The 27,894-nt window shown below is 49.9% G+C and overlaps 1 protein-coding gene across 1 annotated transcript; it reads right to left on the reverse strand.

Annotated features, from left to right (window-relative positions):
• Positions 1–6,099: 6,099 nt before the first annotated feature.
• Positions 6,100–27,591, reverse strand: LOC144101353 (uncharacterized). Its single transcript, XM_077634466.1, has 8 exons — positions 27,400–27,591; positions 24,335–24,524; positions 22,850–22,951; positions 22,116–22,255; positions 20,379–20,556; positions 18,083–18,398; positions 8,165–8,342; positions 6,100–6,237 (listed from the first exon to the last, which is right to left on the reverse strand). The coding sequence occupies exons 2-7, from the start codon at positions 24,426–24,428 to the stop codon at positions 8,228–8,230; spliced, it is 945 nt and encodes a 314-aa protein (XP_077490592.1). The 5' UTR covers positions 24,429–24,524; positions 27,400–27,591; the 3' UTR covers positions 6,100–6,237; positions 8,165–8,227.
• Between the last annotated feature and the right edge of the window lie 303 nt (positions 27,592–27,894).

Raw genomic sequence — 27,894 nt, forward strand, 5'->3', positions numbered from 1 at the left:
CATCTTTGCGTTGCTGCTGGCGTCGCGCCTCGCAGTATTTCCGCCGCGGCGCTATTCTTCTTCATCCTCTTAAGGCATGGCACATACCCACATGGGGGGATTGGCCAAGGTGTAGTGGCATAAACAAGGAAATTTCAATACGAGATTACGACAAAATTTTAGCCCCAAGCGTGAATTTTGAAAAATGTACCAATAAAATCGACAGAAGAATATAGTAAAATAACAGACAGCATTTTGGTGAAAAAAGAGCTCGAAGAATTTTAAAAGAATTTTTTTGAAGCGACGTTTATTGCCTCAAGGCATAAAAACTATGAAATGAGAGATGAGTAAGATGCTTAAATAAATGAAAAGGTGGGCTGATCTGATCGCAAATCAACCTACCAGTCGAAATTATGTAATCATGAATAATCCCACAAATTTAACACAATCCAAATCCTTTGGCGCTTGCATCGACCGATAATAATACTGGCAGAGAAAACGGGAGCCCTAACTTGGTGAGAGGAACCTCCAGGTGAATCTTCCTCTGAAGTGCGAACTGTGGACAGTAGAGGAGAAAATGACCTACACATTCAACTTCCCCGCATGCGTCACATGGGTTTGACGGTGTCAACCCACACCTGCATAGATATAAAATCAAAGTGGCAACCCTGCACCACAACCGCGTCATCGCTACCCCACACAGCCTGGTTTTACACGAACGGAAGTTCCAATCATATGCTAAGTGCTGATAATCAGTGGTATTTTGTAAGGAATCACGTAACCTGGCTGATATGTGTTGGAACCGCTGAAATCTGGAAATCGCCAGGAAGCTGAAATTGGGAACAGGATGCGTCACTGACCCGTCAACAGCCGACCTTGCTAAGTAATCAGCCACCTTATTTTAATGACATCTGCAGGGCCGGAGATCCAGCCAAAACGGACCTCCTTCAAAGTGCATGGGACAAAAAAATCGCAAGAAACTTCAGAGAGTCTTTTTGTGAAGATTCTTTTCACGAATTTTCTCCCTCTTGGAGGCCCGTCTTTTTATTTTCCTTTTTTATGCTATGCGCCAATGATCGCATTCTTTTCTTTTCCCTTCTTTTCTGAGTAATTTCATTTTAGTTCTCGCCTCCGCTTTCCTTTTGTCTTTTTCGCGCGCGGTCCTCCCGCCCGCTCCATTTCCCATCCTCGCGACTTGTTCAGGTTTCGCATGTTCTTCATCTAATTCAATCGTTTTCCCGTCGTTTCTATTTTTGGTTTTGCTCCACCCGTTTCCGTATTACATTTTTCATTTCCGCCTATTGGCTACCGCTCTACCTTTCCGCTCTATTTCGAACTTTCTCGTTCTTAACACTGCTCCATCTTCACCTCTACTTGCATTGTCCATCCCATTTACATCGCCGCTGTTCCGCGCCGTCGCCCCGCGGTTTTCTCGTGGGTTCGTGTTCCTGTCGTTTATCATTCCTATCACTCGTCTATTACTTCGCTTTTGCTCCTCGCTCGCCTTACAGTGGCTCATAACTTTCTCTTTCCTTCCAGCGAATCTGGACCACTGCAGGCGCGCAACAGGAGTTCTCGTGGCCAGAATGGAGGAGGGCGGCTTTTACTTCGGCCTTCTTTCCGACCCTTACGTCAAGGAAAACGAAATAACGTCCGTCCCCCGGGAGTGGCAACGAAGAACAACCTCGCGACCGCTGCACACCAACTACCTGCCAGCGATCTGCCCCTTGCGCTGGAGGACGTGCATGCGGCCATCCACGACCATCTCCGAAGGCAGCACCCCGACCCACGCATCGCGGGATGTGAGCGCATCGACAGTATCACCGGCTGTCGCGGACTTACACGGTCACAACGTGCAATGATCCTCCGCGCGCGCATTGGCTGCGTGTGGCCCGGGGCACGACGGGTGCGTCACGGAATCGCGACGAGTGATGTGTGTGACGGATGCGGTGTAGTGGAAACACTAGAACGCCTGCTAGTTCACTGTGCCGCGTTCGCCGATGCTCGTCGCGATATGCTCGCGGCCTATAGGACGCAGGGCATGCTACCAAACACCATCAAGGAGCTACTATGGCCGCAGGGCACTGCGCGCACTCGTGAGCGAACATTGGTGAGCCTCTGTGCATTCCTCGAACACACGGGCTTGACGTCACATCTGTTCTACCTTGAACGATTAATAACTGGACGCCCCACTCCAGTTGTAGGCAACGCAGTGCTGTGCACGTGTGTGATTTATTTCCTCTAAAATGAACTAATCACGCGCACAACCTGGACACATTTCTTATTGTGTAAATAGTTTGTACGTATTACTTCTCCTCCTATCCTCTCTTCCTGTCCCCTCACCTCTTTCATTTCGTTTCTCCATTCTGCCTGCTGTCCTTTATTTCCGCTGCCCCAGCTCAGGTGCTTCAGTATGGAAGGCAGATGCCGGGGCTAGCAAAAATCTTTTCCTTAATTTTTACTATTATTTTAATAAACAACCAATACCACCACCACCCCGGGAGTAGGCATGTCTTGCGGCACCGGAATGCCCGCGGTGCGCCATCTTGGCGCGTTTTCCGCGGGGGGATCTGTTTCCCCTCTACGTTACACAACGCGTGGTGGCGCTAAGATGCACGAGCGCCACTGGATCTTTCGTCCTTGTGAGCGTTTATGCAGCACCGCATTCACGGCTGAGTCCCGTTCTGAGTGAGGTCAAATGCCCTCATGCTTGCCGCGATGACACCGGCGGTTGTGGCTGGCGACTTTAATGCCAAGCACGAGGTGTGGGGGCCGGAGCTGTGCAATGCGCGCGGGGGTGTGCTCTTGCGCTTTGCCTCTGGCTCTGACCTGCTTGTGCTCAACGACCCAGAGTACTCGACAAGCTGTACCGACAGCTGGATGGACGTCACGCTGCCGAGCCCGACCTTCGCGCTCGGAGGCTTTCGCATGGTCTGTCGCCGATGCCATCACGCTCTCCGAACACCGACACATTGAGGTAGATATTGGGGCGGGGGACGCACCTCGTGAACGGGTCTTAACGCTTGGAAACGGCCTGCGTCATTGCCGCATTGCACCTTTCCCGGTCTTTCTCGGCGGTGCTCGGGGGCGACCTTGACTCCGCCGATGACCTCGACAACGTAGTATTTCGCTTCCATCAGATTTCCGATCGGCTGCGACGTCGGCATTCCTCTGCCCTATGCGTACCTTCACCGCGCCATCGGGCAATGTCCTGGTGGACCGAGGACATCGCCCTCGAGAGGAAGCGCGTCCGAGCACTGCGACGCCGCTATCAGCGGGCGCGCGACCACTCAATGCGCGCACTCCGTCGTATTTCCTTTAACGGGGCCCTCGCCGCCTTCAGGAACCGTGTTGCGGCCGCTCGCTCGAGAGGCCACACTGCACAACTTGTTCGGCAGGCCTTTCCAAAGAGCTTTCGGACGATTGCGCGGACCCGCACTGCTCCCTCCGGTCTTGCGGCCGGATGGGACGCGCACGGGTTCAGTTTTGGAAACGGCAAAGGTTCTCCTTGCCGAGCACGTCTCGAGCGATACCACTAATGCCGACACGCCTACGCATGTGGCAGTGTGCGCTGCGGCTGCCCACCACGATTTGGGAGGTCCCGACGGCGTCCCCTTCACGATTGGCGAGGTGGAACTGGCGGTTTCCCGAGTCAAACTGGGGACGGCGTCGGGCCTCGATAGGATCGGTCCGCACGCGCTGTGGGCGGGTCTACCGGAATTCATCCTGTGTGTATTCTTTAATGCACTGCATCTTGGCCACTTTCCACGAATTTGACGGCGGGGGAGGATAATCTTCCTCCTCAAGACCAGAAGGCCGCCCGAGGCCGCTACGTCCTACAGGCCCATTATCATCAATTCTGCCATGGGGAAAGTTTTCGAACGGCTACTCTACAATCGATTTCCCTATACGATTTCCCTATACGATTTCCTGTCGCGTTGTGGCCAGCACCACGAGGCACAATTAGGCTTCACGAGAGGGCGGGGGGCTGTTCAGGCTCTGTACGCACTCGTCTCAAAATTGCGAGAAATGCGGGATGCCGGCCAGCGCGTACTGCTTGTTTCCATTGATTTCCAGGGGGCATTTGATAGCGTCTGGCACCCGCTGGTCCTGAGTGCGCTCGGTGACGGGGGGGTGTCCGCGGAACTTTTGCGCGTTGCTCCAGTCTTTTCTATCCGACCGAGAAGTGGTGTACTGTTCCTTCGCGGGCGACGCGGTTGCGCGTCCCACCTTGGGCAGCCCGCGGGGTTCCACGCTGTCTCCCCTGCTGTGAAACACTGTATTGCGCGGCCTGTTGGCGGTGCGCATGCCGGACGGTGTGCCGCTCCAGGCGTATGCGGATGACGTTGTCGTCCTTGTGCCTGGATCCAACAGAAAGGAGCTTAAGTGTTTGGCGGATGATGCTCTTGGTCGAGTCGCTGCGTGGGCGAGGGATGCGAGAATCACCATATCACGGGATAAGACGATGCGTGTGCTTTTTTTCGCCCCCCAGGAGGGGAATGGGGCCCACCGTGCCCGCAGTTTGCCGCGACGGTGCGCGCCTGCCTTTCAGACGCGCCTCCAAGGTGCTGGGCGTCGTCTTTGACCGCACCTTCTCATTCATTCCCTATGCGGAAAGACTCAAGGAGCGTGCCGAAACGCTCTCCGCCCGCCTTAAGACTTTTTTGCGGGTTTTCCGCACCCCGGCGCCTGCCCGTCTGAGGGCGCTTTACCGCCAGGTCGCGGTCCCGACCCTCGCATACGCTTCGCCCGTTTGGTGGACTGAGTGTCTTCATTCGGGTCTTTGCACTCGCCTCGCGTCTGTGCAGAGGTGCCCGCTGTTGGCTTTGGCGAGGGCCTATTCCACGACGAGCACGTGGGCGTTGCAGATCATTAAGCACGCCCCTCCGTTAGCGATAGACCTCGAAAGATTAAACGCGGAATTGGACCTCTTTTCCCATTAGCGAGACGTCACTTTTGGGACAAGGTCGTTCCGCGCTGTCGAGGTCCAGCAGCCGTTTAATGTTGCCGCGCGGCATCCCTCCGAGGTCGTGGCTTTCTCGCGCCGTCGGTTGGACCTGGTCGGGGCGATGGCTCTGGCGTTGTCGCCGGTGCATTAAGTCTACATTTATGGCGCATACACCTCTGTAGCTGCAGGCGCACCTTTTGTGGCGTTCAGATCGCGCGGGGACCTCCGGGCGGTCGGCCGTTTTCGGGTCGACGGTGCGTCGGGTCCGCAGCCGCCGGAGGTGGTGGCTTTTACGGAGCCGGTGGACTACGTCCGTTCCCGAAGGGGAACGGCGCCGGTGCATTTATATACCGATTGTCTGTCGCTCCTTTCGGCACCTGCCGCATGCAACCGCACGATTCGGCTGTGGATCCCATAAAGGCCACACTAACATCAGTGGCGTCGCGCACACCCCTCGCACTCTTCCATGTCCCTTGTCACGCCGGCATTCTCGGCAGGTTGCTGGCGGATACCACGGACTCTCGGGCTAGCCGTTCCTCCCCCGTTCGGCGGGTGCTCCACTCGAGGGTCACCGTCTGGGCTTCTTCCCGCTCTGTTGTCAGGCCATAGGTGGGCGGTTTGGTGGCGTGAGAACAACCAGGGAACAGGAATTTTTTACTGGGTGCCCGGTGTCCTTTCCATCCCGGACTCCTTGCCGCCACCGCGCCCAATCGTGACACACATTACAGGCCACAGCCGTTTTCCGGCACACATGACAGATTTCGGCCTGCGCCTTTGTCTGTGTGGCCTTGCGGGGCCCCCGTTGGCGACTTTTATCATTATTTAACCAATTTTATCATTATCTAACAAATTATTACCTAACCATTTATCTACCAGATGCGTCAAACATAGACAGAACATTTATGCAGCCTATGAGAAGGACCCAGTTATCACTTACGATTGACAAATTATATGAATGAATGGAGTGAATGAATGGTATGCCTCCAGACTCACCGGAACTGGAATGCAGGCACAGTGGAGAAGCTCCCCCTCCAGACGAAGTACATGGTGGCCTGTAGCCCCTCCCGCACTTTGATGGCCTCCACGTACTGGACGGTGCACGACACTGCGTCACTGCTGCCCCCGGACTACTCGCTGGCAGAGCTGGACATGTCCACCTTACTGGCAATGTGGTGCTTTGCGTGCAATGCGGCCAGTTGAGCGTAGTACACGGTCGCTGGGGCACTCGCGCTTCTTGCACACCGGGCGTACGTGCGGCAGTGGTGGAAGCTCAGCTTCTGCACGTCGTCCGCCGTGAAGCTCGAGTCGTCCTACACGATATAATAGTACTGTGGGTGGTGTGTTTATGCATATGTGCCGTGTATATACAGATAGACTACTCTGTTAACTACAGCTACCTACTAAAGCGAACAGGTGCAGACTTTGATGTGCTAGTTGATGAAATAATAAAATTACAATTACAATTACTTAACTGACAACAACACATTCTGCATGCTAATCTTACTTAGCGCAGGTGATATGCCACTGTATGGTACAATGTGAATCTATTTTACCACAGTTCTTAGTACATTACCTTAGACACAATTACAGGAAAGCACAGACAAGTGGTATGTTCCCTCTCCTTGACATATTTTACTACGCTTATCCATATGCTATTATAGTAAAGAAAATAAGCATCAGTCGCGCACTATGTTGCAAAACCAAGCCTTCAGGAAGCATGTTTTGTTTTAAATTATATTTTCTTATACAATATAAATGCATCATACCACCATCTCAGTCAAAAAACCATTGCAAGCCATTGTGCACCAAAAAAGTGCACAGATGCTTCAAGCAGGCTGTCAGTAAATGCTTGCGCATTCAATTCTAATGCAATTCTGCAGTTATACCCACATTTAACCGATATTTTCTCACAGTTCCCCGGTTCCGTATGGAAAATGGAAGGTATAAAGGGAAAGTGAAGGTGGAAGGCGGAGAAGGGGAGCAGGCAAAGGTGGTGAGGTGAAAGCCCGTGTGCGTGCGCACACAGGGGTTCGTGAGAGGAGGCTCTCGCTTATTTCTGGTAGCATGATTCGGTAAAGCCACGGATCCCTTGCAAAAATTTCTTTAGGCACTCTATAGACTGTTCATAAATTTCTGTCTATAAACTCTATACTCTCCATGGACAATCCCACGACATTTTATAGGCAATACAAATCCTACAGACCGCCTATAAATATAGCACAGATTTACGGCCGTGCAAAAAGGAATAGCTATAGGAAGGCAACAGAGTCTATAAGAAGTCTCTAGACTGTTTATAGAGAATTTTTGTAAGGGTTAGCAGCGGTGTGCCTGCACCTCACCACTTGCGATCGCTTTAGTGATGGTAAAACTGCCAAAACAAGACACACTAGTCGCGTTGCAGGAAGGCAATAAATGAAGCCCAGACTCATGTTCGGAACGCTGCCTGTATGCACTGACAGATCGAGTAGACAACAAACGTTCTCGGCACGCTGCCCGCTAATGCGCTGTGCAGTACGGGGCCCAAATGCATGACCAGCCAATTTCTGTCAGGCTATAAGGGACTCGTTAAGATCCCCATAACATGAGCATAACCGTGACGCGTGACGTCGCTGCGTTAATCACTTCGTGCACCAGCTAGCTAATATCACTGAACCCGCCGCAGTGGCTCAGTGGCTTTGGCCGTCGGCTACTGATCCCAAGATCACAGGATCCAATGCTGTTAGTCGCGGCCGCATTGCGATGAAGGCCAAGTACAAAACGGCCCTTTTGCTGTGCAATGTCACCGCAAAGTTAGCGAATCCCAGGTGATCAAAATTAATCCGGAGCCCTCCACTTGGGCGACCCTCATTGTCGGTAGTGTGTCGCTTTCGGATGTTGAACCCCACAATTTACAACACAAAAAAGGTGGGTTGGCTCCCGACTGCGGCGGTCGCATTTCGATGGAAGCGAAATTCTAGAGGCCCGGGTACCGTGCGATGTCAGTGCACGTTGAAGAACCAGATGAGGTCGAAATTTCCGCAGCCCTTCACTACGCGTCCCTTATAGCCTGAGTCGCTTTGGGACGTTAAGCTCCCATAAACCAAACCGTTTTTTAATATCACTGCCCGTATCCTGCGGTTAATCAATTGTAATTTTTTTGCCTGTTAAAATGACTCCGTTGTCATGGAAGGGGATGGGCAAATCACAGGTGCAACTCTGGTATCAGACCTCCTGTTCCTCCTCAACTGGGACACGTACCTTTCCCGCACACGCAACCCGATGTGGTCACGGCGCTGTTGGGAAGTAGGACGGCATCCCGGCTCACACCCACGTGACAAAGGCACGGCAGGAGCTCGCTGTGCTGCTGCCCGAGGCCCCCTCCATTGCAGTCGGCATCGAGCAATGCATGAGCCTGACGGGAGACCGAAGCAGCCTCCTGCAATATGACACAGAACAGCGGTCAGCCACAGTAATTGACAATACATGTCAGAGTATTTCCTAAACTGCCATGGCCACGTTCCCCTCTTTACACCCATTTGCCGAAATTAATGTAGAGCACACCCTTACAGTGCGCTTCAAAACGCGCTCTGTTATTTTGAGGCTGTTACTTCGAACACTTAATTGACTTCCCTCTCCCACAAGGTGTCATTGTTACTCTTGTCTGTTGCTCAGATTCTAAGCGGGTAGAAGTAACCAAGCGAAGGTTATCTGAATGGTGGCTAAAATCAAAACAAGAGTAACATTTCACAAGTCATGGCCAGGTGGCTTGAACCACCACACGATTCAAAGGGTTCAGCCTTATCCATCTATCCATCCAAGCGCGAAGCATCCATTTCACGCGGTGGGCTCCAACTCCGAGAGGTCTGCACAATGAGGATTCGAAAGCCTCCACCGCGTCGGTGTGAGAAAGCTGCAAAACTTGTTGGGCGAGTTGTACTCTGTATTCCATGGTTACATTGCAATAGACAGGACACAGAATAAGGGATGCAATATAAAAGGCTATGTTGTGTCCTTTATTCTGTATCCCAACTGTCATGCTGCAACCATGAATTAGAGAAAGCTGCGCTCAAAGAATGCAGCAAGCAGGAAAGACAGCACAGCCACACTCAAGAAACAACACGCTGTACTTCAGCTGCTAATGAATGCATGAGTCAACGCGAGTGATATCATAGCCAGTGAATAAGAAATGAGAAACATAAGAGACATGTTGACCATTGCGATTGTGGTGAATGGCATTCATTCTTGCCTGTTTAATAATTTTAACATATATGTGCTTCGTTCAATGTAGTTGATACAAGGAAGCACGCGTAGATAGCAGGGCGTGATCACATACCTTCTTCGTTCGATTCTGTAGGTCACTTTAGTTAACGTTACACAGTATTCAAGAGGCAGAAAAGCTTCAATTATCCTCTTATTTCGGCACCAGAAGGCAGTACATTTGCTATGCACTACATTTCCTCTTGCTTTCTAAGCATACCTACTGCAGTTCCTGGTACGACCTGTTACGGAGTCATAGGCATTTGTTCGAACTTGCCGAAACTGACCACGAAGGAGAGCACTCAATAGTGTAAGGCACATGTTGGCGACAATTTTTATCAGGTGCAGACAATTTCATAAACAAAATACTAAAAATTTGTTTTGCTAAGTGTGCTGAGGGACCGAGATCAGCTGAGAAATATAAAGTTCACGTCATTTAGCCTGGTCTGCCCGAGATGCATGTGTGCTTAACGGCTGAACGCCGCCGCCACCAGCAGTTTCCCCCTCTCTAGACAATGATCACCCACTCACCGAGTAGTGCATCGAAGCAGGGGGGGGGGGGGGGGGCGTGAATACCTCCTCCTCCTTGGCCGTCCGCACGCGACGCTGGTATTTCACACAACTCGGTGGGGTTCCCCACTGGCCAGCCTGCACAAGGTGAATCTTAACGTGAGCCTCCGCCATTTCACTGCGATATATATCAACCTTGTCGACGTAGCCATTAAACGCCTCCAACAACATGCACAACTTCAGCTGCTCTTCAGTGCCTGGGATGAGGCGGCTCTGCACCTCATCCCGACAGTGGGCATCTCCAACTTTTTCTTCGCCACGGCTGCGCTGAAGAGCGCGCGTGTTATCGATAAAAAAAGCTCATGCAGTGAAGGATTTGGCACTCTTTGTAGCTGCGCTTGCCCTGATAGACGAGTTTCACAATGACAAGGCACCCGAACGAAAGGAAAACGTGCGTTGGTGGCATGGACAGAAAGACAAAGGAGGACAACCAATATCTCACAACCTCGGGGTCAGTAGCCAATCTATGTACACGATTCCATGTTCGTCTTACTGATGACCATCAGCAGTATATAAGTCGCTTATCGAGAGCAGAAATCAAGGTTTTGTTAGCGGTATTTCAGTCAAACCGATATAAAAAAAGAGCGGTGCACGGATATTTCTGGGCATCTTTACAACTACGACGTTCTTCACTGCCCGAAGAGAACACACACAGCATAATTCCATCCGCGAAGCAAAAGGATAAATCAGAATCTTCCGAACCCCTGTCGCAAGTCTCAGAAAGCATGCAATTGAAGATGCATATGTCATTCGTCCAAACTACTGTCGCAAGGTAGCCTCCAACTTGACTAAAACATGTAAGCTGTATGCAGAGATAAATGCTATGACATCACCCAGAATGCAGTAAAATGAGCGGTTGCTCAAAATTTTGGTGAACGTGTTCGGGAATACTGCCACCGCATGGAGGTCAACCGGTGACATCACCGGGGTTTCATCTGCACTTGGCATATCTGTTGCTCCAACCAGCATCGCTTCAGCTGAGTGGGTTTTGCGAAGCGCTTCTTTTTACATCATTCTTCTTTACTAATCAGCTCTTTTTTTTAGGAAAGGAAAGGTTTTGACAAAAGGAAAGGGCGCAGTAGCTCTCAGATCTGGACATCTTGGTGTACACTCTAACACCACCGCCGCGAAAGCAATGGTTTTTGAGGAATGGAAATGAAAGCAAAGGTTTCTGAGGAATGGAAACGTTTTTCACCAAAGAAAAACAGTCGCTCAGAGATCTCCACATTTTGCGGACTCCTTTTGACGACATAGCCTAGTAATGCTCTCGCATTATTAAGGAACTAAAATATTGCGTTTGCGCTGTTTACTCTTTTAGGCCACAGAGCACGCATCCACTGGAGTTTGTTTCCAGCACGGAAATTTGGCAACGTTTCTGCTTCTTTATTTTATGCTTTGTTTTACCCTCCTCTCTCCGCGCCACGAGATGTCGTGGCAGTCATTCATTCATTGACAGTCATTCAATGACCACCGCATAGAAAAATGACATGAGTAATTGTCTTCGGGCATTGCCATGTGGGGCAGTGACCACCAGTTGGTGTCTTACTCATTCACTAGCTCTTGTCACCCAACATAATCAGCAGGTCATATTCTTGATTCAACTTTCCTTTACAGTTACTGATGACGCTTAAAGGTAGACATGGGCATTTCAGCTTCAAAAGTGCAGAGGTCGGACTCACCAAAATATGACACAGATATTATGCCATTTCTTTTAATAATAACAATAATAATTGGTTTTGGGGAAAGGAAATGGCATGTCTCATATATCCTTGGACACCTGAACTGCGCCCTAAGGTAAGAGATAAAGGAGGGAGTGAAAGAAGAAAGGAAGAAAGAGGTGCCGTAGTGGAGGGCTCTGGAATAATTTCGACCACCTGGGGATCTTTAAGGTGCCCTGATATTGCACAGCACATGGGAGCCTTACCGTTTTGCCTCCAAAAAACGCAGCCACCGCGGGTTCGAACCCGGGAACTCCGGATCAGTAGCCGAGCACTCTAACCACTGAGCCACGAACTGCAGAAGCCTGCTTTGATTGCTTTCTGCACACTGGATAAGCAGCTCGCCCTACCTGCCACCCTGGGAGGTAACATGCAGTTAATGGTTGATCGCGAGAGATTCATCATCACCAAATGAACGCTGCGGCCTAGCTAGTGCTGCAAGTCGGCCACAACGCTGTAAGCGCTAATACATTCAGGCCACATCTCGCTCTCTCGCCACCGCCACATGTATCAAAGCACGAATGAGGCGTCCGCATATCTAGGGAGCCAGTTATGAGCCGTTCCTTACCTCAAAGACAGCGCCGTCTAGAAAATTGTCGACGCCAACGCCAATGAACACTGTGAAAGCCGACATCTTTCGCTTTGTATATCCTGAATTAGCTGAACAAATCAACATTAAATTTTTTTCGGTGCCACGCACTAAATGGACAATGACACCAGCAACGACGAGATCACGATCTCGGCAGAAGCACTAACCAACTATCCTTGTAAAACCGCAACATGCCTCCGGTGACGACAGAGGCACGCGTTCGCATAGCGCATAAATACACGCAGAAAGGCGGTGAAAACTGTTTAATGATAATAATTGGCATTTAAGGAAAGCAGACTGAGCTTCACCTTGGCGGCGACAGGTTTTCTTGTACCACGGCGACACTTGGCACCGAGTTATTTCTTGATCATGTTTCTTCCCTGTACTCATGACTGGGCCCGTCCATCCAGAAACGATGACACAGGTAGGTCTCTACTAGTCCGATTCCGTATCCCAAGCAGACTCGTTCCAGCCGCAGAAACATCGCCGCGTGGGTTAGGGGCCGGCGCGTCGGCTGCCTTCAAGACTGCACCGGTCCAGCTCATCTCGGAGTTCCTCAAACAGCATTTTGTCGTACACTCGTTGCCACTCCTCATTGTACTCCCTGGCGGCCGTGCCGATGATTTTCGCCCGGAGGTGAGCGAACCTCCTCGAGGAGATGTCTGCGGCCGGCACATTTTTGGAGGAAGCCCGGGTGCGTGTGCTGGGGAGACTGGCTGTGGCATCACCGTGGCCGTCACCGGTGGAGCAGGAGGCTGTGCCATTGCTGCTGGTGGTGGCAGGGAGCAGCTGCGTCGCCGTTGGGCACACACCATCCTGGATGCCCTGTGCGAACGATCCTTGCGGAGGTTCAGACAAGGGCGGCGCCGGCGCAGTCCCCTGGGCGGATCCGCCTGGTCCTCGGTGGGCATCCATCGCAGCAGCCTCGGACAGAAGACGCTTTAAAACGTGGACGGCAGAGAACCGGCACTGCAGTGTAAGACGCAGCCGAGCTGTTCGAATGCTCGTCTTCTTCAGGGCTAGCGCATGGCGGTGCATGTGGAAGAGCCCGAGAGCGAACGTGCGTGGCAACTACCGATGCGCCGGCGAAAACCGAGGAAGAAGTGAAGTGGCCGGCAGCGGTAAGTAACGCACCGACAGGGAACAAATTGAGCACGGAGGAAAGGATTGTGTACGGGAAAGAGCCGAGATTGTGGGTGCATTTAATCTGTTGTGTGCCGTAACAACCAAGGTCAATCGAAATGGGTCGCGGAGTGAAGCCTGTACGTTGTTAGAATCGACGGCCGGTGACATCAGCCTATTGGCTTTGCATTTGAAGAGCGACTTTAAGCTGCACGGACAAAGAATCAAAAATAAATTATTGAGCGCAGATTTAGTTTCAACCTACAAACATGAGAGTATAGTTACCAATATTTGTTTTAATTCCTGATGCACACTTGGACAAATAAACAGTGCTTTTTAATCAAAAAAGTAATTTATCTCTTTGCTTGTGCTGTCTTCCAGTAAAAGTTAAAACAATGGGGTTGTTAGCACCAAGAACTTCAATAAAACTTCTGTTGGGCCTAGTTGGTGCATGATAATACTACAGATGATCGATGTGAGCAAGGCATTAGACAATCCACGTACACCTGTCCTTGTGTTTCTCTTGTGTACGTGGATTGCGTAATGTTTTGCGCACATCGATCATCCGTAGCACAAAGAAGTTTGTACGCTTGAATGAGAACATTTAATTTCACGATCGGGAGAGGGCACATTGGGCATGGGCTCAGCGATTTTCGAAGATCTTGAGTGGAAAAAGACATCGGACCATCAAAATTTTCGGCTGAATCAACGTCGGAAGTTGGGAGGATCAAGTGGACATCAACACCGGACCGGTAGGCCCATTTTGTTTTTACTATTATCGGGATCCAAAATTTCCTAGCGGTACGGTGCGACTAGGTCTAATCTAGGCCTAGCGCCAACAAGGCGTCGGCTGGCGCTGCGCGGCACTACTGGGCCACGACACAGTCGCGATGGATATCCGAGGCACTCAAGACCTTACTCCAAGCATACGGAACACCGATTTAGTCCGAAGTTGGGCGCAAAATCGGGAGATGGAGGCAGAGCCGGCCACCACGTGGTGAGCCCCCGAGGAGCGGGTACGCCAGGGCACGGCCGAGGCGATGGAAGAGAACGACAGAGACCCGGACAGATGGCAGACGGCGGGACCGAGACGAAAAAAAGGCAAGAAAGCCGCGGCGAGGAACGAATTCAAGGAATCCCAACAAATCGAGGGAAACATAAAAGCGACCGACAAGAAGACGTACGGGCGGACGGATGAGTGGAAGAGGCTGAAGATGCCGCCGCTGCCGAATGACGACTACAAGATAATCCTACGGCCCAGGGGAGAACTAAGGATCAGTGTACTAGAACCGTTTCAAGTCACGAGAGCAATCGCACAAGAACACGAAGGCAAAATCAAAGCGGGGGATTTCATAACAAGGATCAGACCAGGATCCAACATCGTAATTGCAAGCATTCCGGGCGAAGAGAAGGCCGAGACAATCGCGAAAATCCAAAAGCTGCAATTTAGAGAAAAGGGCTACGAAGTACTCCCGTACGCAGCCACAGGAAGAGACTACAAAAGAGCCGTGATCCACGGAATTCCGGCTGGAATAATGATGCAAGAGTTTCAAGCGAACCTACGAGTAAGAATACAAGGGGTAACCATCATGTCGGCACGAGCCCTGTAGAAGTCAAAAACGGCGCTCTTAGTCTTTGACGGACCCATCGTGCCAATATGAGTGATATATGAAGGCGTCGAGCTCAGGACGCACCCATACAGACCAACCAGGCAGGTCTGCTACAACTGCGGAGAACTTGGGCACCACTTGGACGTATGTCCCACGCCCGAGGCCAAGGCCTGCAGAACATGCGGACAGAAGAACCCGGAGGAGCAGCATGAATGCACAGCCAAGTGCTTGACCTGCAGCGGGGACCACGTCACAGGAACGAGAGAGTCACCATGAAACTCAAGAAGCTAGAAGAGCTGCGAGGCCGCAGCGAAGAAAGGAAAGGAGCTTGGAACAGATGCCGAATTCAAAGCCGAGGACGACCGGGGCAAGGGCAAGGCCATTCCGGTGGAGATCAAGGCAAGGAGCCTGGGGGTCAGCGCGGTAGAAGCAAGTCTAGGACTCGGAGCCAGAGCAGGGGCAGGGAGGAGTCGTTCCCATCACTAGAGGCCAAGCCACCCGAGGCGCAGGCTGGACAGGCAAGCACTAAGAATAGCAAAGAAAACGTGAGCTGGGAAGCGGGACCTCCAAGAACACTGAAGCCCGACACGGCTAAAATTAAAGAGATAGAGGAGAAATTTCGAGAAAGAGACTAGGCGGCTCAGAGAACAAATTAAACAAGCCAGTGAACAAAACAGGTGGCTCCAAGAGATGCTAGATAGGGTCGTGAAAATGTTGGAGGAGCAAAGGAAGGGAACTGCACAGGCCTCAGCAATGGGGCAAGGGCCACCCCAAGATGAATTAGAGAACTTCATGCAAATGCATAATGGAGAAAAATGCAAAAATGCGCGAGAAGCTTGAGAGGATCGAGCAAGCAAACGATGTAATGGTAAACAGGGTAGCAACCATAGAACAGAGAGTGGGCATAGTAGAGCAAAACCTCAAAAGCTATGTCAGGAACCAAAATAGCCAAAGAATAAGGAGCGAAGCCAGGGACCGACTCTTCAACGAAAGAAGGTTCGGAATTGAAAGTCATGACAAACGGTCAAAACAACGATTAATCATGGGAGACATAAAGAAATAGAGTTTTGGCAGCGGAACTGCAGGGGCTACAGGCGAAAGCATGCAGCGGCTCTTGCAAAAATACATAGAAAGACAATAGAAGCAACCCAACACAATAGCTCTCTACCAGAGACAGACAAAACCCCAACCTTGAGGGGCTATGATTGCCAGGAGAGAGTACGCGCAGCTACCCTGATTAGTAAGAGAATTACCACCATAGAACACGATGAAATCCCAGACACCAAGCTAGAGCTAGTAATAACTGAAATAATTCCCAAAAGAAAGCGAAGAGCATCTTTGTCGTTAACGTTTATAGCCCGCCGAAACAAAGGTATTGACACTTCTCCAAGTTTTTTGTGGGGGCGAGCAGACTGGCAAAGAGCAACGCCCTAGTAATCCTAGGCGACTTCAATGCCTATGGCCAGAGATGGGGATACAAGAAAGACAGCAAGAAGGGAAAGCAGATCGACGATGCAGCAGAAAGCACGGGATGTACACTGTTGATGAGCGAGAGCCCGCCCATGAGGACCGGCAACAGCGTGAGCCGGGACACCTGTCCAGATCAAAGTTTCGTCAAAAACACGTGGCGTGAAATAGGACAACCTCCTGTAAAACCTAGGAAGCGACCACTATATAATCAGAAGACGAGAAGGGCAATATTAATCACAAAGATCGTGAAATGGCACAAATTTAGGCCAGCATGCAAAGACCTGAAGGGTGACATTGGCTCGATCAAGGAGTTGAGCAAGCAGCAACAGGAGATTCAGGCCAGATATACCCAGGAGGTGAAAAGAACAGAAGAAGCACCGGAAGTCGATTACCACCTACTCCACCTGTGGGAGGCCAGGAGAGAGCTAACAAGGAAGTGGAAGACACAGAGACACAATAAGAAGCTAAGGAAGAGGATCTGTGAACTACATAGATTAGTGTGGGCAAAGAAAAAGGAAGAAAAATAATGTCGCCCACTACAGAAGGAAGCCGAGAGTTATGCCAACCTCCTCGCGAGGCGAAGTTGGGATGACTTCAGTGATCAACTGAATGGCACACTCGAAAAATACCGAAATACTGTCAGTCCCCCGGGAGCGGGCATATTTAGCGGCACGGGAACGCCCGCGGTGCGCCATCTTGGCACGATTTCCGCGCGCGAATCTGTTTCCCCTCTACGTTACACAACGCGTGGTGGCGCTTAGATGCACGAGCGCCACTGGATCTTTCGTGATTGTGAGCGTTTATGCAGCACCGCATTCACTGCTGAGTCCCGTTCTGACTGAGGTGTGAAATGCCCTCATGCTTGCCGCGATGACACCGGCGGTAGTGGCTGGCGACTTTAATGCCAACCATGAGGTGTGGGGGTCGCAGCTGTGCGATGCGCGTGGGGGTGAGCTCTTGCGATTTGCCTCTGCCTCTATCTGACCTAGTTGTGCTGAACGACCCAGAGTACTCGACTAGCTGCACCGACAGCTGAATCGACGTTAACCCTCAGGGACCTCCGGGCGGTCGGCCGTTTTCGGGTCAACGGTGCGTCGGGTCCGTAGCCCCCGGAGGCGGTGGCTTTTACGGAGGCGGTGGAGTACGTCCGTTGCCTAAGGGGAACGGCGCCGGTGCGTTTATATACCGATTGTCTGTCGCTCCTTTCGGCACCTGCCGCATACAACCGCACGATTTGGCTGTGGATAACATAAAGGCCACACTAACATCGGTGGCGTCGCGCAGGCTCTTCGCGCTTTTCCATGTTCCTAGTCACGCCGGCATTCTCGCCAATGAGCTGGCGGATATCGTGGCCTCTCGGGCTAGTCGTTCCCCCTGCGTTCGGCGGGTGCTCCACTCAAAGGTCACCCTCTGGGCTTCTTTCCGCTCTGTTGTCAGGGCTAGGTGGGCGGTTTGGCGGTGTGAGAACAACCAGGGAACAGGAATTTCCTCCTGGGCGCCCGATGTCCTTTCTATCCCGGACTCCTTTCCGCCACCGCGCCCAATCGTGATACTCATTACGAGCCACGGTCGTTTTTCGGCACACATGCACAGATTTGGACTAGCAAATTCGCCTGTGTGCCCTTGTGGGGCCCCCATTGGCAACGTTTATCATTATTTAACATATTTTATCATTATCTAACAAATCATTATATAACCAATTATCTAACAAATGCGTCAAGCATAGACAGAACATTTATCTAGCCTATGAGAAGGACTCAATTATTACTTACGATTGACAAATTACATGAATGAATGAATGAATGAAATGAGTGAATGAATGGTATGCCTCCAGACTCACCGGAACTGGAATGCAGCAACAGTGGAGAAGCTCCTCCACCAGACGAAGTAGAAGGTGGCCTGCAGCGCCTCCATCACCTTGATGGCTTCCACGTACTGGACGGTGGACAACACTGCATCCCTGCTGCCCCCGGACGACTCGCTGACTGAGCTGGACATGTCCACCTTGCTGGCAATGTGGTGCTTTGCGTGCAATGTGGCCAGATGAGCGTAGTACACGGTCGCTGGACATTCGCGCTTCTTGCACACCGGGCGTACGAGCGGCAGTGGTGGAAGCTCAGCTTCTGCAGACCGTCCGCCATGAAGCTCGAGTCCTCCTACACGATATAATAGTACTGTGGGTGGTGTGTTTATGCATATGTGCCGTGTATATACAGATAGACTACCCTGTTAACTACTGCTACCTGTTAATGCGAACACGTACAGACTGTGATGTGCTAGTTGATGAAATAATAGAATTACAGTAACAATTACTTGGCTGACAACAACACATTCTGCACGCTAATCTTATTTAGCCCAGGTGATTACGGCACTGCAGGGTACAATTTGAATCTAATTTTACTGCAGTTCCTAGTACATTGCCTTAGACACAATTACAGGAAAGTACACACAAGTGGTGTGTTCCCTCTCCTTGACATATTTTACTACACTTATCCATATTCTATCATAGTAAAGAAAAAAAGCATCATTCGCGCACTATGTTGCAAAACCAAGCCTTCAGGAAGCATGCTTTATTTTAAATTATAATTTCTTATACAATATAAATGCATCATACCACCATCCCAGTCAAAAAACCATTGCAAGCCATTGTGCACCAAAAAAGTGCACAGATGCTCCAAGCAGGCATGTCAGGAAACGCTTGCGCATTATATTCTAGCACAATTCTGCAGTTATACCCACATTTCAGCGATTTTTTCTCACAGTTCCCCGGTTCCGTATGGGAAATGGAAGGAATAGAGAGAAAGCGAAGGTGGAAAGCGGAGAAGAGGAGCAGGCAAAGGTGGTGAGGTGAGAAAGCACGTGTGCATGAGCACACAGGGATTCCTGGTAGCACCATTCGGTTCCTGGTAGCACATTTCTGGTAGCACCATTCGGTGGAGCCACGGTTCCCTTACAAACATTTCTTTAGGCACAGTATAGACTGTCCATAAACTTCTGTCTATAAAGTCTATAGACTCTCTATAGACAATTCCTAGACAACATTGTAAAGGCAATACAAATCCTACAGACAGCATATATATAGTACAGGTTTATGGGCATACACTTTAAGTAGATTTTTTCAATACACTATGTATGAAAAAAAAGGAATAGCTATAGGAAGGCACCAGAATCTATAAGAAGTCTGTAGACTGTCTGTAGACAATTTTTGTAAGGGTTAGCAGCGGTGTGCCTGCACCTCCCCACTTACGATCGCTTTAGTGATGACAAAAACTGCCAAAACAAGACACACTAGTCACGTTGTGGGAAGGCAATGGATGCAGCCCTGACTCATGTTCGGAACACTGCGCGTATGCACAGACAGATCGAGTAGACAACAAACGTTTTCGGGACGCTGCCCGCAACTGCTCTGTGCAGTGCGGGGCCCCAATGCATGACCAGACAATTTCCGTCAGGCTATAAGGGACTCGTTAATTTTCCCATAACATGAGCATAACCGTCACGCGTGACGTCGCTGCGTTAATCATTTCACGAACCAGCTAGCGCATGTCACTGAACCCGCCGCAGTGGCTCAGTGATTTTGGCCGTCGGCTACTGATCCCAAGGTCGCAGGATCCAATCCTGCTAGTCGCGGTCGCATTGCGCTGAAGGCCAAGTACAAAACGGCCGGTGTACTGTGCGGTGTCACCGCAATGTTAACGAATCCCAGGTGACCAAAATTAATCCGTAGCCCTCGACTAGGGCGTCCCTCACTGTCGGTAGTGTGTCGCTTCGCGATGTTAAACCCCATAATCTGCAACCCAAAAGACACGAGTTGGCTCCCAGCTGCGGCGGTCGCATTTCGATGGCAGCAAAATTCTACAGACCCGAATAACGTGCAATGTCAGTGCACGTTGAAGAACCACAGGAGGTCGAAATTTCCGCACCCTTCACTACTGCGTCCCTCAGAGCCCGAGTCGCTTTGGGACGTTAAGCTCCCATAAACCAAACCGTTTTTTAATATCACTGGCCTTATTCTGCGGTTAAGCGATTGTAATTTTTTTGCCTGTTAAAATAACTACATCGTCATGGAAGGGCATGGGCAAATCACAAGCGCAACTCTGGTATCAGACCTGTTCCTACACACCCGGGGGACCCACCTCTCCAGCGCACGCAACCCGATGTGGTCACAGTGCTGTTGGGAAGTAGGACGGTGCCCCGGCTCACACCCACGTGACGAAGGCACGGCAGGAGCTCGCTGTGCTGCTGCCCGAGGCCCTCTCCATTGCCGTCGGAATCGAGCAATGCATGAGCCTGATGGGAGACCGGAGCAGCCTCCTGCAATATGACACAGAATAGCGGTCAGCCACAAAAATTGACAATAGATGTCAGAGTATTCCCTAAACTGCCATGACCACGTTCCCCTCTTTACACCCATTTGCCGAAATTAATGTAGACCACACCCTTACAATGCGCTTCAAAACGCGCTCTGTTATTTTGAGTCTGTTACTTTGAATACTTTATTGACTTCTCTCTCCCACCAGGTGTCACTGTCACTCTTGTCTGTTACCTAGACTTCAACCAAGTAGAAGTAACCAAGCGATGGTTATCTGATTCGTGGCTAAAATAAAGACAAGAGTAAAATTTCACAAGTCATGGCTAGGTGGCTTGAACCACTGCCCGATTTAAAGGGTTCAGCCTTATACATCCATACATCCGTGCGCGACGCACTTTTTCACGCGGTCGGCTCCAACTCCCAGTGGTCTGCACAAGGAGGATTTGAAACCCTCCGCCGCATCGGTGTGAGAAAGCTGCAAGACTTGTTGGGTGCGTTGTGCTCTGCATTCCATGGTTACAGTGCAATGGGCAGGACACAGAATAACTGACCCAATATACAAGGTTGTGTCGTTTCTTTTCTTCACTGTCTCCTCTGTCGCGCTGTAGCCATTTATTAGAGAAAGCTACGCCCAAAGAATGCAGCAAGCAGGAAAGACCGAACAGCCACACTCATGGAACAACACGCTGTACTTCAGCTGCTAATGAATGCATGAGTCAACGAGAGTGATATCATAGCCAGTGAATAAGAAACGCGAAACATAAGCAACATGTTGACCGTTGTAATTGTCGTGAACAGTGTTCATGTGTGCCTGCTTAATAATGTCAACATATATATGCTCCGTACAGCGTAGTTGAGACAAAGAACCACGCATAGATAGCAGGGCATGATCACATACATTCTCCGTTCGATTCATCAGGGCACTTCAGTTAACCTCGCACAGTACTGAAGAGGCAGAAAAGCCTGCATTGCCTCGTTATTTGGGCACCAGAGGGCGGCACATTTGCTATGCACTACATTTCCTCTTGCTTTCTTAGCCTTTTATCTTTTTCAATGACTGGCTAACACTAAGATTAAGTAGACTCTAAAAAAAATAGATAACTACTGGCTGCCAAACAGACCTTAGCGGACATGATAATGTTGTCGCCAGAAAGTAGTATGCTACCCACATACATAATGCATTTCCTGGTACGAACTGTTACGCAGTCATAGGCATATGTTCGAACTTGCCGAAATTGGTTACGAAGCAGAGCACTCAATAGTGTATGGCGCATGTTGGCGGCAATTTTTATCGGGGTGCAGGCAATTTCATAAACAAAATACTAAAAATTTGTTTTACTAAGTGTGCTGAGGGACACAGATCAGCTGAGAAATATATTTCAAGTGATTCAGCCTCGTCTGCCCGATATGCACCCGTGCCCACTTCGCTTGAGGTCTCGTAGGCCGTCTGCTATATACGATAAGCCGCAGGAATGGCGTTGTATAGAACCCAGATGTACGGAACTTGGAAAGGATCACGAACAGTTGGCTCAAAAGTTATTACACAGCGTTCTCGACGTACCTGCGTACTGGAGCTGCAGGTCAGGTCGTGCGTGTGCTGCAGCTTCGTGCAGAGCACGCTGTGGAAAAGACGAGACCGGGAGCGACGCCGTCCACCAGCGGCAGCAGGCTGCTCTGCAGGGGCACGTCCCACTGCGTCCACTGCATGTTACAGGCATAAATGGTGGTGGGGCGCTCCTAGCCGAGGGCCTTCGTGAGGCTGCACCACGGCGTTGCAAGGAAGATATCCTTAAGAGACTGAACCGAATACGGCGAAACAAAGCAAAAGCGCAAGTGCGATAGTCTTCCGAGTAGCCCGAAAACAATGCATCGCAGAATGAAACAGAAATTAACCACACTATAATAAGGATACAGCACACCTATGGGTGTGTTAACAGGCAATTTCACAATGCCAAGCACCCGACCGAAAGGAAAATGTGCGTTGATGGCATGGATGCAGATACAGAGAACAACCATACTTCCTTGCAAACACTATGCCTACGTTCGCAATCAAGCTTACTCGCGCCAAGTCCTTTTGACGTACACTGATCAGTTTCCCACAATTCTCTGCAGGTGGGCCAACGGAAACCAAATTGGCACGACCGCTCTGCACCAATGCGTGGGCGTTTTTAGCATCTGGATTACAAACAAGTGTGGATAGCGTTGAAAAGATTGAGCACACGACCCTGCGCTTAACGGTTGAACGCCGCAGCCACCGGCAGCTTCCCCCTCTCTCGAAAATAATCACCCACTCACCGTGTAGTGGAACGAGGAAGCGGGGACTACCTCCTCCTCCTCGGCCGTTTGCATGCGACGCTGGTATTTCACACAACTCGGTGGGGTTCCACACCGGCCAGCCTGCACAAGGTGAATCTTCCCGTGAACCTCCACCATTTCACTGCGATATATATCAACCTTGTCGACGTAGCCATTAAACGCCTCCAACAACATGCACAACTTCAGCTGCTCTTCAGTGCCTGGGATGAGGCGGCTCTGCGCCTCATCCCGACAGCGGGTATCTCCAACTTTTACTTTGCCATGGCTGCGCTGAGGAGCGCGCGTGTTATCGATAAAAAAAGCTCATAGAGTGGAGGATTTGGTGCTCTTCTTTGTAGCTGCGCTTGATCTGATCGACCAATTTCACAATGACAACGCACCCGAACGAAAGGAAAACGTGCATTGATGGCATGGACGCAAAGACAAAGGAGGACAACCAATATCCCACAACCTCAAGGTCAGCAGCCAATCTATGCACACGATTTCATGTTCTTCTTACTGATGAAAATTAACAGTGGATAAGCTGGTTATTGAGAGCGAAATCACGGTTTTGTTTGCGGTATTTCAGTGAAACCGAAATAGAAAAAGGCGCTGCACGGATATTTCTGGGCATCTTTACAACTACGACGTTCTTCACTGCCCGAAGAGAACACACACAGCGTAATTCCCACCCCGAAGGGGAAAACAAAATGTCAAAATTTAAGATGGAGATCAGCCTTAGGTACGCACACCAGATTTTTAGTTGCGGATTTTGCTGCACGAGCACTTATAAGGAGCCTGTCCGGGCGGATGCTTAATATGCACGCCTACACAGTCAACATCCGCACACGTGACCATCACGTGACTGCGCACTCTAGTAGCACAGGTTTTGGCACAAAATATCCAGGTCTCAGACTTTACTGTTTTACTGTAGGTGTTCTAATGTGACAGCCACCAAGATGGCAACAGCTTTCGCCCAATTCTGCACATTACGGTGCAGGGTTTAGCACTTCGAAATTTTAATGCATGAATGCGTGTAACGATTACGTTTTCGCCTAATCTTGTCCGCAAATGTTTTGTCGTCGGTCCATAGAAAAGGTGTGGATTTTTTGCTAAAGGCAATTACGTTGCTAGCTACACCAAGAAATTCACGAAATTCGTTAAACAAGAATTGCACGCCCAAAATATAAATGAAAATAATTGAACAATAATGAAAAACTGACCAATAATCATTGACTAATAAGTGCTAATCAGTTACAAATATAGTACAGATTACTTGGCTGTCCATTTTAAATAAATTATTAGATGTTATCCATGATTAGTTACGTCGTGATTAGAGACAACAGAACTCGAAATGCATATGCTTTCGCATTTCGGCGCGAAAGAAGGCTTAAGCACACTTTACTTTTTTGCTTCATAAGCAACTGCGATGTCATCGAAAGGCAAGAGCCAATCAGGGCCAATCACGGCCACCCTTTTCCTCACCTGATGCACTCTCTTCCGCCCGCAACTCGCAGAGTAGACGGTGCGGTTGAGAGGTGCGTCGGCGTCGCGGCTCACACCCACGTGACGAATGCATTGCAGCTAGGAGCTGGCTGGGCTGCTGCTCGAGGCCCCCTCCAATGGCGTCGATATCGAGCAATGCATGAGCCTGACGGGACACCGGAGCTGCCGCCTGCAATATGACACAGAATATATAGCGGTCGGCGGCGGTAATGACAATACACGCAAGAGTATGCCACAGGCGGGGTCCTCTGTTTACAGTCTACTAGAAAAATCACTACAGGCGCCAGTGTCACAGGCCGCTTCAGAATGCGTGCTGTTACTTTGAATAAGGACACAACATGACATACGGAGCTGCGTTGTGTCCTTTATTCTGTATCCCTATACTGTTGAGCAATAACCATGGAATAGAGAAAGCTACGCTCAAAAAAGGCAGTGAGTGGTGAAGACAGAACAGCAACAATCACAAAACGACAGGCTGTACTTTAAATGTTATAATGATCGCGTGAATCAACGCAAGTGATATCACAGACAGTGAATAAGAAGCGCGAAGCATAGGCTACATGTGGCTCGATAAGCTATGCCCAATGGTGTTCATGAGTGCCTGTTTAATAATTTCAACATAGCTGCATCGTACAACATTGTTGTACGATATTGTGCAGATGTACGATGTTGTACAACCATCGTACATCCGCCCATCTAACTTTCTGCCGCGCCCTGCTACTCTAGCCTTCTCTTGGAATCCACTCCGTTACCCTTAAGGACCAGCGGTTGTCTTGCCTCGTGCGCTACCGCCGCCTTTACCCTACTTGCTACAGCGACAATGGCTCTCTATGCGGGGAGCATGCAACTCTATTTCACACCGTCTCAGCCTGCCGGGCCATTCCCGTTCCGAATGTAGCCGGGAGCGTGTCCTGCGGTCGCCAGGCCTGGTTGATCAGCTTGACGCCCGGGCTGTGGCGGCCACGAGGGCCGTTGGGGCCCCGGACTAAGGACTCCAGTCCCAGACCGAAGTCCCCCACAACGTGACCAGTAAATACATTTTCCACCGCCACTACCAGGCTGCCTTCGCAAGCAGGTGCCGAGAAATGAGAAACGAGAAACGCGAAGTAGAGCAAGTGTCGCCTCCAGCACGGAGTGCAGCCGAACCTTCGCTACGACTTCGAACAGTCGGGAGCAGAGGAGGCTTCACCATTGTTTGACATTGATCAATTGGTCGGCCTCACGGTCAACGGAAAGATCTACAACCGGTAGCGAAATGAGCAAATGAATGTTTGTTTACTCACAAAGCTAGGTTAGCATGGGGCAGACCACAATCATTTTCTTTCAAATGATGCGTGATAAATAAGTATAAATGCATCACCAAGCTGAAGTCTCCAGCTCCCGCTAAATAATCTTAAGTTCAATTTTTTCTCCCCTGGTTTCGTTTCGGCTTCAAATGCTGAGCAGTGACCGTGACGTCACAGACGAGTTGATGCAATGCTGTCAAGTTACGCCATAAAATTGCTGCGATAAAATCACTACTTTGTCAATTTAATTCTCTCCAATTAAAGACAGCCTGCTCAGAAAAAAAAGCAATGGCAAGAAATAAGCAAGTATTTTACTTAGTCTTTCAGTCTGTTTTCTAAGCTTCAATTTATGCAATGGAGCCAGAACTAACTGGTACTGTCCCGAGATTCCTTTGTCTCATGACAGTGTCACAACGGTACTGATTCTAGGTTCTAGCCACCCCCTCCCTTTTTTTTCCTGTCTCTGAGAATAAGACCAATATAAAGTGGGATTGGCGGAGACAATGGATTTTGATGGGTTATTTGGCGGAAGCCGCTGCACCCAAGGAGTTGAGATCATAGAGTGGACGGTCCACACAGGTCTCTAAGGTAGGTGAAGCTAGTGCATTTATGTAAACGTGGAAAAAAGAAAGGAGGTGTATAAGACGTACCGAAAGTCAAACATGATTAGTGAAGATTGTACTCATAGGTTCTGGCATCGTTACAATAGCGGTAACACTGTTCTGGCCGGAGACATAAACGTGCGAAACGCGCGGTACTCGTAGCCACGTGAGAACAAATCAGCACCTTGGATAATGAATTGTCGATGGTAAAAACAGAAAAAAACGTGACCGACTCATACAAGCGCCGGGAAAAAAAATCATTCTACTGCAGCAAGGACACCGTTGTTGAAGCAGGAGAAAATGCTAGCTGGAAGTTGTTATATTTTTAAAGAATTGTATTTCGGGGCTGCGCACATGAGGAGGAGCAGGAGGAGGAGGAAACTAATGAATGCAGGCGAGGACACTGAGCACAAGAGTTCTTTCACGAGGCAATAGACAAAATGGTGGACGTAAGGGGCTTATGAGGAAGGTCCCCTGTGGAAGGACTGTAGACACCAAATTTTTGCTTGCGCGTTTTCTTCTTTAAGACTATATGCGTCGGACACAGTTAACATGGAGCAACGCATGGTATTTGCCTACGACCGCTGAGTAATTTATAACTCAATTTGTTCTTGACTCTGTTTCTGTCTCGGTTTCAACTGCCGAACGATGGCTGTGACGTGTAGCTGATGTTTAAGGCTCGTGAGCAATGAAAAATGTGCTGTGTAATTGCTGACAGATAGCTTTTTGTCATTCAGTCTTGAAAAAGGCTGACTAAGTGTTGCAATGAATTAAAACTACGTTTAAGCGGTTCTATTACATTTTTTCTAGTGCGTCATGTGACCTAAACTCCAACTACACGTCAAAGCCACCGTTCGGTTGATGAAACCGAAACGGCACGAGAGAATAAATTGAATTATAAATTATTTAGTGGTCGTAGATGAATATCAGGTGTTAATCCATTTATTCAATGTCTCACGCATCATTTGAAAGAAGAAAACATGCAATACAATTAGGTGTCTATAGAGGATATACGCAAGTATCAGTTGCCAAGCGCTTGAAGCCGGCGCTCCACCGGTGATTCTGCGATTTTGTTAAACGCACTCTACATAAGCGACAGCATCTAAGCGCACGCGCCTGTAATGTGCTCAACTCTTGCGACAGTCCTGCATCTCACCTTTGGTGACTGCTCACTCCCCGCAGCCAAGACGAAGCTGGTGGGAGGTGCGGCGCTGTCGCATCAGCACCCACGCGACCGACGAGAGCACTGCAGACGATAGCAGCGGTTCCTCAGCCTCAAACCGCTCAGCCGCTGCCTTCTGCAGCGAGGGATCCGTGAGCCTGACGGCAGACAGGTGCAGGCAACCTGCAAACTGACATGAAATGGCGATCAGCGATGAACATGACAAATGAACATGACAAAGGCAAGTGGCCCGATGAACATGACAAATGAACATGACAAAGGCAAGTGGCCCGTATTGTCAAAATTTCTGAGGGCACTTAAGTCCCCTTACCTGGAGGAATGCGAAAGCATGTGTTTTGAGGAAAGGATACGAAGCAGTAGCTCTCAGATCTGCACATCTCGGTGGACACCTCAACTGCGCCTTAAAGCATGCAACTCAAGGTGCATATGTCATTGGTCCAAACTACTGTCCCGAGCTAGCCTCCAACT

Source organism: Amblyomma americanum, chromosome 8 (genome assembly GCF_052857255.1).
Source record: "Amblyomma americanum isolate KBUSLIRL-KWMA chromosome 8, ASM5285725v1, whole genome shotgun sequence".
In the NCBI taxonomy this organism is placed as follows: Eukaryota; Metazoa; Arthropoda; class Arachnida; order Ixodida; family Ixodidae; genus Amblyomma; species Amblyomma americanum.